Here is a 13,375-nt window from a genome sequence, read left to right on the forward strand (position 1 = left end):
AATTTATAAGCAAACAATATTTACCAGAAATAAACAGCACTCTACTGTTTAATCCCTCAGGAACTGTAACATATCAGAGCACATAAACACACACACACACTGACAATACACATTAATACACACACCCCCAGTGTCCTCATATTTTGACACATTTTTATACCTGTATATGCCTAGTGACCAGAGACACATAACACACAACACAAACACACACACGCTCATATACACATACACACACTCTTACTGACCACACACACGCTCATACGCACTATCCCTCATCCTCACCACACACACACATTCGCATACTGTCCTGTTTTCTTTCTTTCTTACTTTTCCGTTATTTATTCCCTCTCTCTCTGTCTTATGTCTGTTTCTCTATTAATTGCATTTTTCTTTTTGTCTTTCCCTTCCTCTCTCTTTTATTTTTCTCTCTTTTTCTGCTTTTTCTCTCATCTTCTTCTGTCTCTATGTCTCTTCTGTATTATCAATGTGTCTCCCCTTCCCCCATCTAGACAGTATATATCTAATGTATCTAATGAATAGGAGAATTAATAGATTATAACGTGTGTGTGTGTGTGTGTGTGTGTGAGGTTATTAGCTCCCCTCTGCTCACTTTTCTCTTTCCTGGAACATTCTAATTAGTCACGTCCATTAGGCAGAAGAGCGTGCTGTCACTATGAAGAGAAGTGTGTGTGTGTGTGTATGTGTGTGTGTGTTTGGAAGACACTCTTTTCTTCTCTCTTATCACACACACACACACTTGCTGTCAGCCAGTACACACTGAACTTCTTCACAGCTGTCAGATCACACACACGGACACACATCACACACACACACACACACACACACAAATACACAAACGCACAGTGATGCTGACACCTAACGGCTGCGCTAACTGTAACACACTCAGTGGCCACTTTATCGGAAACACATTCCTGTATTAATTAATGAAGATAGGATTGACCCCTGCACTAAACGACTCTCACTAAAACCTTTACTACTTACATCATCATACTGATAGCTGATTAAATCCTACAAACTGAACAATTCCTGGATTTTTATATGTAATTATATAAGGGTAATGTAGTGTGGAATTCCGAAATGTAATTACACAAATGTATCAGGTTCTGGATATCATGTAACATAATTATACAACTGTAACAAGTGTAATTCTAAGGTGTAATTACACAAAAACTGAACAGTTGTAGAATTTAGATATGTAATTACACAAAGATAAAAGAAAATAATCAAATGAAACAAGTTGTGAAATTCTGATATGCAATTACACAAGGTAATAAGTTATGGAACTCAGAGCTGTAATTACAGAAATGTAACAAATTATGAAATTGTAAGATATAGTTACACAAATGTAACAAGTTGCAGAATTCAGAGCAGAATACCCAGATGTAACAAATTATGGAATTCCAAGATGTAATTGCAGAAATGTAACAAGTTGTAAATTTGAGTTCTAATTACACAAATGTGATCAAATGTATATCGTTGCTGTCCAATGAAAAACACTTATCTCCATTTTTGTCGATTTTTAGTTTACTACATAGTTTGAACAGACAAACTGTCTCTTACACTGTGCCATAATTTATTTATGAACGGACCAATAGAAACTCTTCAAAATGACCTGAAATAAACTCTTTTTACATTGACTTCCATTGAAAGTTTACAAGGTTTTTTTCTCTCTCTCTGGAGATACGTGTTTTTCATTGGACAGCGATGATATACAGTACTCACAGAAAATGATGTGGAAATTTCAAATTGTAATATTGTAGTCATAGAATTCTGATATGCAATTGAACAAACATGCAGGGGCTCAAACCTGTCTACACAGAATATAAATGTAAAATTATTTAACAGTAATTTATCAGGTAAATATATATAATGGGTTCTAAATTCACTTTAAGACTGTAATTGACAGTAGTGACTGCAGGTATCTGAGGGTTAAAGGCAGATGTAGGTCAGTTAGTGTGTCTGTCAGGATGGACAGCAGGTCTTTGTCCTGCTGGCTGTGTTCAGTTGTTGGGGTCACTCTGGCTGTGAGGGCAGATGGTGAATCTGGTCCAGAGTTTAGCCTGGTTTCATCTGCAGCCCAGCAGAGTTTCACTCATCCAGAACCCCCATTACTGCATGAAGGGGGGGCAACACTTCACCAACGTGAAATCATAGATCACACGCTTCACACACACTTACCGGAGACTGTTCTTACCATTGCAGACCAGTCTTAACCTTCTCAGGACTGGGCGACCAAAAAGATAATTCCCAGAGCATGGCATTTAATAAGATAAGGACCCCAGGGTAACAACTGGCTAAGCAACTGACGGCCTCTCTTACATGCCTAATGTTAATATTCTTGAGTTTACCTTCACAAAGAACACTGAACAACAACAGTATGCATGGAAGGGGCTTGTTAAACATCACGTGGAAAAGCCAGAAGGCTGTTTGAAGAATGATTTATGGATGGATGAGACCAAAACAGAACTTTTTGGCTAAAATAAAAAGCGTTATGTTTGAAGAAAGGAAAACACTGCATTCCAGCATGAGAACCGTATCTCATCTGTGAAACATGGTGGTGGTAGTGTCATGGTTTGAGCCTATTTTGCTCCATCTGGGCCATTGGTGGAACAGTAAATTCTGAACTATATTAGAGAAATTTAAGAAAAAAAAAGTCAGGACATCTGTCTATGAACTAAAGCTTAAGAGAAGGTGGGTCATGCACCAAGACAATGACCCTAAGATATCAAAGCACAGTTCAGCAAAAATAAAGTCGGTCAATTTAAACCAAGACCTTAATAACAATGTAAATGTTGTGGAAGGACCTGAAGCAAGCATTTATTGTTAGACAACCAACCAACATCCAAAAGTAGAAGCTCTTCTGTATGGAGGAAGGAGCTAAAATATTAAAATAAGTCAGTATGCAGGATTTGTCAATGGTTACCGGAAACGTTTAGTAGCAGTTATTTCTGCAAAGGAGGGAACTCACACTAGATACTGTATATAAATGACCAAGAATTTTATTTTATCTACATTTAGGACTTTTAGGTCCAGCTAGCTTACTAGCATAGGGTATATTTGGCCTGAATAAGCAGCTTTTTACTTACGGTCAACCATCAAACCTAAGTTTAGACCATCTGAAAACAGGTTACCAGACTACAGAGATCCATTCTTCTGTATTTATGTAAAGTTTTGTCAGCTTTAAAAAAGGAGTCCAACAGATTCCAAACTACTGCTGTGGATTCCAGAACGTTCCAGCAGGAGACTGCTGACAGATCAGGAATTTCTCGGGCCTGTGAGCCACATCATCCCAGGATTTGTCGACGGCATAATCCATTTAATGCGTCACTATATCCAGTTCTCCTACAGCGAGCAGCAGCTGTATAGTCTCTGACAGTGTGAATCTGTTACGTGTTTAATATGCAACACGTACAATATGTATTGTGTTGCAATCACAACTGTAACACACACCGTGGCCAATTTAGCGGAAACACATCACTACTTGCATTACTTGCCCCTAAAATAAAGTGAGGAACTGTATTTCTATTTGGAAATTAGCCAGAGCAATAAATGATAAAATATTTAGACTGATATGAGCCATATCATTCCAGACGATTTATACGGCATTATCTGTCTGATTCCTCTCTATTATATACTGTTATAACTGTTATACAAAAAAAATGTATCTGGGTTTTTGTTGTTTTACATCATATCAGCTATTTTGTATATTGTATTAGAACTGACTTCCACGTTCACTCTGATGAAAAGACAAAATTTACTAATAAATATGGTGTTTATGTAGCTTTGGAAACCACCTGAGACACCATGGCAACCACCAAGAATCCCAAAGTAACTGCCTTGCCAACACCTAACAACACCAGCTATCACATAGCATGCATAAAATAGCAACCGCCTGGGGTAGAAAAGCAGCATTATAATGCTCACCTAGGATACCAAAGCAACCACCTCACAATAGCAACCTCCAAGCATTAGCAACACCAAAGAAACATCAAAACAAGCCCCTATCAACACCATAGCAACTACCTAGCAACCTCACTGCTACACCACCTAGCTAAGGCTTGTTTCCCACTAGTGCAGGCTTCTTCTACCATTTAGTAGCACCATAGCAGTCAACTGGGATACTGTAGCAAGAGCCTAGCAACCACTGTGGAACTTTACAGCAAATATCTGGGATATCTCAGTAACCAATGCAAGCAATCGCATAGCAAGCACATCATATCAACCACCTAGAGCAGAATAGTAGCATCGTAACAACCACGTGGGATATCAGTATTAAAACAACCACCTTGCAACATCAAAACAAGCCCCTAGCAACACCAACACCATAGCAACCACCTAGCAACCTGACAGCTTCACTGCCTAGCTAAAACTAGTTTCCTACTTGTGCAGGCTTCTGGTTATGTTTTAATCACTTTAAAAAAACTTAAAACTAATTCTGCACTTTTTTAGTTTAGTTTTATGTCGTTATGAAACCAAGAATGTTGAGTATTTTCTCACTCTACACTTACTCCAATTGCCCAATCCCAACACACACACACACACACACACTAAGCTGACGCCACACACCTGCTCCACACACTCCTGCACCATCTTGCATTATTGATGAAGTCCACCTGCTTCAATTAAACCTGCAGGGAGATTTTGCTGAGCTGGCCAAGTTCTCTCTCTCTCTCTCTCTCTCTCTCTCTTTCTCTATTTCTCTCTCTTTTTTTTCCTCCGGTTCTTTGCTCTATTTCTGGACATTAAGATCACTGGTGGAGCGTGAGAGTTTGATCATTTTTAAGTGGATGGGATTAGATAACTCGTGGAGAGCGCAGGTCTTTGAAATCTCCCGGCCGTGAGGAGGATCGGCGCGAGGTGTGAGCGGCTGCGGTTATTAACGAGAGCCAATCGCACCTTTCTCTGCTTTTTTTTTTTTTCTTGAGAAACAAACCATCTCAAGTTGAGAGTCTGACAGAGTCTCCCTCTTCACCACGTCCATCTAATCTTCTGCTGGAATTGTTCACAGTAGGTGATCATTGAGCAGGGAAATGAGAGTCAAAGCGAGCGCGGAAAACAGCTCTCCATCAGCGCTGCGGGGAGCAGACAGACTGATAGACAGACAGGTGTGAAGACAGAAATGAAGCTAAGAGAACATCTCCGCTCTCTTCTCCTCGGGCTGTTTTTACAGAGACGTCTGCCTTTTAACCCCACAGAACTGATACCCTCATTCTCCCTCCACAGCTTCCCCCTCCTCGCTTTTACGCCACACGGCTGCTGTTATTCCGTGCTTCTCCCCTCTGAAGCTCTGAATTTGTGCACTAAATCATGTGTTTCATGTTGAACGGATGATAGAAATATGTGCAAATGTTGTGTGTGTGGTGTGCAAGGACAAGCCATCCAAGAAAAGCATCCTAGAAACAGAACAATCATCTCATATCATGGAACTGTTAAGAAAATCAGTGAGAAACAGTGGAAATAGCTTATTTTTGACAAACCGTAGGAAGAGAAGCTAAAAGAAACAAGTTAAATGTCTCATTTCATCCTTTTTTTATTCATTTTAAGCAGTCGTGTTTAAAAGTTGTGGTCTCCAGTATGAATGAATGCCATGTGAGACGTTTTTTTGTGAAAAAAATTCTCCGGTGTTTCTGTATAATCCTGATTTAGATCACTGAATTAGTGGTCTACAGCTCTACAGTCAAATTTACAGCTCTAAAACTCAACTGCTTGGGCAGTTTCACTACGGCGAAGTCCCAGAGTCGTTTTATATCCAACAATTCGATGCAAAAATCTGATGAGAAACCACTGTGCAGATATTTACGCATAGTCCTCTATAGTGTTACTAGTGTCAATGACTCTATCCTATTCAACATGTATGTCCAGCAGCATATAGTGTGTGCATGTTTCATGTCAGATAAGCGTGAACATCCTGGTGCTGCTGTATATCAGGAAATAATGAGACCTCGTGTGTTGGATGTTGTGTTATGTTCTCTGAGGCTCTCACTATTTGAGCTCGTAAATGTTTTAGCACCGCCTCTGGGCTCGTTCCTACTGCTTTTATCCAGCACGCTCTATTAGCAGCCAGCATTAGCCCTGAACACTGCAAACTCCAAAAACACCCGGCCTCTCTGTGGCTTTGACCTGTTCATCATTACATCATTACCCTCTCTAACTTCTAATTTCAGCTTAGTGGTTAATTGCTGTTTAGACGCAGTACCGGTCAAAAGTGTTTTTTATTATTTAGTAAAACCAGAAAATGTTTTATATATTTTAGATTCTTCAAAGTAGCACTTCTTGTATAGATAGACTAGTTAGACAGTTTTGCACATCTCTGTTGGATTATCTCAGTCAGTTTTATGAAGTAGAGTCACCTGGAATTCAGGCTTTCAGTTAACAGCTGTGCTCAACTCATCAAGAGTTAATTACTTGAATTTCTTGTCTCTTAATAAAGTGTTTGAGAGCATCAGTTAAAGTAAAGTAGTGAAGAGGTAGAGTTACAGGTATATATATATATATATATATATATATATATATATATATATATATATATATATATATATATATATATATATACCCTTTGCAGAAAATGAATATATAGCAATATATAGATTTTATATAGCACCATAACAGTTATGTTATATACTATTCTTCCAAGCTACAGAACATTTTTATTAGAATTTGTTCTGAGTCTAAGTGTTAAAAATAGCCATTGTCCGTGTGATTTATAGTTTTCCATTGTTATACTGGAGGAGCTGTTGGATTCTGCTTTAGAGGCCTGTGGGAAATCGTGCAGTATTAGTTTCCAATCATTCCACACCTCATCCGGACCACTGGGACTCTTAAGCTGTAATGCTGAGAAGTTTGTAACCGGCCACCAATCAATTCTCTGGTCTGGCCTGGAGTCTGGTCACATGACCCGGAGTCAGAGATTTCTACTGGGTCAGGAGATCTTCTTCACCTGCCGACACCAGGGACGGTCTGTGGACCAGTTTCCCACCACACACTGATCAAACCCGGGTCTGAGGAGACTTCATTAATGCCGTGGTGATCAGCAGAGCTGCTGTAGACCAGGTGATCAGATCTGTCTGCAGTTTCTACAGGAGGAGCCCGATAAACTCCCCGCCCATCTCCATCAGACAGTGTGAGATCATTACATCAGACTGACCTCAGACCAAACTATCCACGAAATTACAATTTCTAATTGATGGAATTCTAGTTACAGTGTGTTCTCCGTTCGATAGATTTTTAAACTTATTTCTCCACTAAAACATTTTTAACCAAACTGTTCTCTTAATTGTGGAGTTTAACACTTATGCTTCTTCTACTGATATATAGATGGATGGATGGGTCCTATTAGTGGATTTTAACCACATACATTCTTTATTGGTGGATTTCTAGGTCTAAACATTTCCTATTGGTGGATTTCTAGGTATATACATTTCCTATTTGGAAATTTCTAGGTATATACACATATACATTTCCTATTGGTGGATTTTATCCATACACTTTTCCTTTTGGTGGATTTTAACCGTATACATTTCCTTATGGTGGATTTCTAACAATAAACATTTCCTATGAGTGGATTTTAAGGAAATATACATTTCCTATCAGAAGATTTCAACCATATACATTTTATATTGGGGGATTTCTACCTATATACATTTCATATTGGTGGATTTATAGCTATATACATTTCATATTGGGGGATTTCTAGCTATATACATTTCATATTGATGGATTTCTAGCTATATACATTTCATACTGGTGGATTTCTAGCTATATACGTTTCATATTGGTGGATTTCTACCTATATACATTTCATATTGGGGGATTTCTAGCTATATACATTTCATCTTGGTGGATTTATAGCTATATACATTTCATATTGGGGGATTTCTAGCTATATACATTTCATATTGGTGGATTTCTAGCTATATACATTTCATATTGGGGGATTTCTAGCTATATACATTTCATATTGGGGGATTTCTAGCTATATACATTTCATATTGGGGGATTTCTAGCTATATACATTTCATATTGGGGGATTTCCAGCTATATATATTTCATATTGGGGGATTTCCAGCTATATATATTTCATATTGGGGGATTTCTACCTATATACATTTCATATTGGGGGATTTCTAGCTATATATATATTTCATATTGGAGGATTTCTAGCTATATACATTTCATATGAGTTGATTTCTAGCTATATACATTTTCTATGAGTGGATTTTAAGCATATACATTTTCTATCGGCAGATTTTAAGCATATACATTTTTTGTTGGATTTTATGCCATATACTGTACATTTCCTATTGGTGAATTTTATGCCATATACATTTCCTATTGGTGAAAATTTACTTTTCAATTGGGCCAATCAGAAAAACACTAGGTTCAGCTACAGAGCCAGGGAAACCAAATGAGTGAGAGACCATAGTAAACCACCAAAACTACGGTTGGAAAAATAAAGTACTGCTTCCATTTAACACAACATGACTGTAAGAAAATAAATAATTGAATTTGACATACCAAAAATAATTACTCAGATAAATAAAGAATAAAATATTAAATCACAGGTCACTTTTAGGACAATGAGATGTCTTGTAAAATGATCACAGTTCTCAGTTTAACTTTGTGTTTGCTTTAATTAATCACGCTCTACAGTACAGAAAAATGACCACATGCTGCTCAGATCATCCATCAGCCCCGCCTTAATCTATTAAAGTAATACTGATAATCTGACCATTAAACAGCAGCTAGATTAAGACAGGTCATTATAAATGTGAATTAAAGGAAGGGCGTGACTAATGTATATAATCCAATTTATTAACGCTTATCAAATAAATCCCTTTTCTAATTTATCACTGGCCCTTTATTTCACTCGCTCAAACACACCAACCACACACACACACACACAAACACACACACACACACACACTGCTCTGCTTTATCTCAATGTTCTCCTATTGATGGATTTTTACATTTTTAAATCTGACCAGATTTTTTTTTCTTTAATTGCTTAACTTTCATTTTTTCTGCTATTATTTTACCTATTTTAAACAGCTGTACAATTTTTCTATTTGTGGATTCTTAATAAAACTTATCTTTTCTCCTATTTGTGCATTTTTTTGGCATGACGTTTCCTAATGGCGGATTTTAACTTTGTTCCGAAATATCAAACCATATTTCTACTCTATTTCTAATCTCATCTGACTGGATAAGGCCCATGGATAATCTTCAGAGTAGGTTATCATTTATGTATAATGCTTTGGTAGAATATTGCATTAAACCAATGAGTGTGGAACAACTTTGGGACCAAGAGATTTCTTCTAATGGCTCCTCTTTGGATTGGGATACTGTTTGGTTTAATTTAAACCAAACTTCCAAAAACGTGCCTTATTGGCTTATTCATTACGAAATTATGGATTATTAACGATAGATATATACTAGTGTAACATATATATTATAAATACAGCTTATATGCTTAATAAACATGGCTATAATGGGTTATGCATTTTTATAAATATTTAAAGCCATGTTTATAATGCCTTATGAATGCATTATAACACATTCCACATCCTGTAACCTGCTGACTTCCAGCACAGCTGAGAGAAAAAACACATCCTGAGGAACAGATGCCCTCAGGTACGTGATCAGGTGTGAACTGAATGAGTCAGAGTGTGTGTGTGTGTGTGTGTGTGTGTGTGTGTGCGTGTCTCACCTGTGAGTGTGCGTTTGTGGCTGCGTGCGCTCCCACACCCTGAGCACTCTGTGTATTTGCTCCAGGAGCTGAAGGTACAGTCGTCTCTGCAGGGCACCCAGCAGCTCCGCACCCGCGGGGGCATTGGCCCCGCCCACCTCACACACTCCCACACCCCCGCCGGGTCCTCCCCCTCATCCACACAGCTCAGAGCTGAGGAGAGATACACACACACGAATACAGCTTTACTTCAACTTACTGGCCACTTTATTAGAAACACCTACTACCTGGTTCCTAATCACTGGCCACTTTATTAGAAACACCTAATACTTTGTGCTTCACCATTGGCCACTTTATTAGAAACACCTACCGCATACCTTGTACTTCCAATTACTGGCCACTTTATTAGAAACACCCACTACTTTGTGCTTCCACACATTGTGGCCACTTTATTAGAAACACCCACTACTTTGTGCTTCCAGTCATTGTGGCCACTTTATTAGAAACACCCACTACTTTGTGCTTCCAGTCATTGTGGCCACTTTATTAGAAACACCTACTACTTTGTGCTTCTTTAATGGCCACTTTATTAGAAACACACAGTACACTGTACTCCATCATTGGTTACTTTATTAGAAACATCTACTGCTTTGTGCTTCAAACATTGGCCACTTTATTAGAAACACGAATTACACGGCACTCTATCATTGGCCACTTTATTAGAAACACCTACCGCATACCTTGTACTTCCAATTACTGGCCACTTTATTAGAAACACCCACTACTTTGTGCTTCCACACATTGTGGCCACTTTATTAGAAACACCCACTACTTTGTGCTTCCAGTCATTGTGGCCACTTTATTAGAAACACCTATAACTACCTACCTTTTAGTGCTTCCTAGAGGTGTAAGAAAATGTCGATATTGTATCATACTGAGACCTTTTTTCTTGAGATATTGTATTGGAAAAAACACAGTAATTTTTTTTTTGAGATTTTGTAAATATATGACAGCATTTTGTTTTTCCATATATCATTGCTGTCCAATGAAAAACAAGTATCTCCTTTTTTTGTTGATTATTAGTTTACTACATAATTTGAACAGACAAACTGTCACTTACACTGTCTTAAATTTCCTGAAGAAACCAATATAAATACTAAAAATGACCTGAAATAATCTAATGTAATCTTTTAAAAGTTTTTTTTTCTCTCTTCTGTAAAACTGCTGTTTTTGAGATACTTGTTTTTCATTGGACAGCAACAATATACATATTATATCACCCAGTTTTTGCCAATATGCACAGCTCTAGTGCTTCTAGTCTCTCGCTCTTTAAACTACAGGTGAGACGAGGCGTCGGAACGAAGCAGTTTGAGTTTCTTCATGAAACTCCAGCAGAATGACTGCGGTTAGTGTGAGCTCATCAGAGAGGCTGGATAAGTGAGGATGGAGGTAATAGGCAGGGACCTGACGGCTGCAGGTACGGGAGGTTGGAGCTTTAGCAGGATCTATTTCAGTGCTGATGTAAAGCCTCATCTCACACAACGCCTGACAGCTTCAGACACGGACGGATGGAGTCTTGAACTTCCCGTGCGTTACATCATCGCTGCGCTACGATAAATAGGATATAAACGGCTGAAAGTGATGTTGATGCTGACAGACACAAAGACCTTGGAGAATAAGCGTCTTCCTCTTATTTTCTCTCTTTTCCCTCCTCTCTCTTTTGTCTCTCCTCCCGAGCTGAGCTCTCAGATCCTCTCCAGCTTCTCTAAACAGCTCCGACGCTGGAGGAGGAAAATTATACCATCCACCTGTTACCCCCCCCCCACACACACACTGCACACCGCTCACACACACACCGCACACAGCAGCTACACCTCCCACCAGCTAACGCTCTACAGAGACTATATACAACCAGCTGCTCAGAGACCCAGCTCACTTCCTTATTCACTCACTCACCTTCTCACATAACGTTTTTATTATTTTATTTTTTCCTACATTATTAATGAATAGTAAAGTGATCCAGACTATGAAGAAACACAAAAAGAATTATGTAGTAACTTAAAAAAGGGTTAAACAAACCAAAATACTCTTATCTGGGGAGCTGTTAACGTGTGTTTTCTGAGGCTGGTAACTCCTGACGGATTTTCCTTTCCTGAAACGGTCCTGATGAGTGCCAGTTCCATCATAATTTTCAAAGTTCTTAAAATGTGTCTGACTGACTGACTGAAGCATTTTTTTCTTTATTTAGTTGAGTATTACTAGCTTCTCATAATCTGGATTAGAACATTACTCAAATATTCACTATTCACTGTATACCTGTAACTCTACCTCTTCACTACTTTACTTTAACTGATGCTCTCAAACACTTTATTAAGAGACAAGAAATTCAAGTAATTAACTCTTGATGAGTTCAGCACAGCTGTTAACTAAAAACATAAATTCCAGGTGACTCTACCTCATAAAACTTGCAGAATTTGCAGAACTGGCATCTAAGCAAGAGGTGCTACTTTGAAGAATCTAAGATATAAAACATATTCTGGTTTGTTTAACACTTTTTCTGTTTCACTAAATAACTCCATGTGTCCTATTTTAGCAATCTATAGCGCACCGGTCAACTGCGCAGTTGGATTTAAGGCATGTTGGTGTGTCTTTGGTATTGCGAAAGCGTGAAAAAATACACTTTGCACAGCTCAAACTGCACAAAAGGCATGAACTTTTTATCTTAATTAATCATAGGTGTGGTTAATTTCGGGCATAGTGTGACATAAACCAATCAGTGTGTCATTTGCTCATCATTCCCTTTAAGAGGCAGATGAGCTCTATCTTTGGCGCGTTCGTATCTTAACAGTGTGATGCTTTTGCATGTCTCAGCAGAGGCAGATACTGACCTGAGCGTTCACACTGTGAAGATACACCAGCAGCTTATTTACTGCAAGGGAACATCATTGTTATTTTATTCTTTATTCTGTTTATTGTTGAGTTAAACGTCAGGTTTGTGATTTGCAGTGCATCCGTTTGTGTGTGTGTGTGGGACGATCTCTGGCGATTGACTGTTGACAGGGTTTTAATTGGTCAGTGGCGCACCTGTGTTTCCCGCTGCCATGATAGCAATACACCAAAAATCTACCTGAACACACCTCATTTCCAGCAGACCACCACACCAAACCATCAGTGTTAATTAATTCCTAAACTCTAAAGCTATTTTAAGGTGTAAAAATAGACTGTTGATCAGGCGTATAATAGCGACGAGCATACAGGTGTTCAGTTTGTAGGATACCCTCCTCATAAACAGGCTTTTCCTCAGTAGAAGATTGGAGCTGCAGGAGCTCTGCTGACGAGACTCGCCCCTCAGCTGCACAGCTGCTGTGTTTGGGAGGCAGTGATGAGTCTGAGCGCAGTGAGATCAGATCTCACGAACAGTAGGAACAGGAATCAGGACGGCGGGGGAGCTGCTCTTTAAGCTTAATTACACACCACTGATTACACCAGGACTATTGACCATATGACTAATAGCCCAGCGCTTAGACTTACACAGGAGCAATTAAACACACATCTCATATCTGCTGTTTTCCGCCCAGTATAGCGCCACACACACACGTACACCACCTGCTGAACACACACACACACTTATACACACTCTCTTATACACACCAGGCACCCTATTTCAGC

At 38.8% G+C, this 13,375-nt stretch overlaps 1 protein-coding gene across 1 annotated transcript in view; it reads right to left on the reverse strand.

The window, feature by feature from the left end:
- thsd7ba (thrombospondin, type I, domain containing 7Ba) overlaps positions 1–13,375 on the reverse strand; it is a 391,489-nt gene that overhangs the window by 64,453 nt on the left and 313,661 nt on the right. Inside the window, exon 16 of the mRNA XM_049484694.1 lies at positions 9,728–9,919. Within this exon, the coding sequence (XP_049340651.1) occupies positions 9,728–9,919 (192 nt within the window). The remainder of the gene's footprint in view (positions 1–9,727; positions 9,920–13,375) is intronic.

The sequence above is a fragment of the Astyanax mexicanus genome, chromosome 11 (assembly GCF_023375975.1).
Source record: "Astyanax mexicanus isolate ESR-SI-001 chromosome 11, AstMex3_surface, whole genome shotgun sequence".
NCBI lineage: Eukaryota > Metazoa > Chordata > Actinopteri > Characiformes > Acestrorhamphidae > Astyanax > Astyanax mexicanus.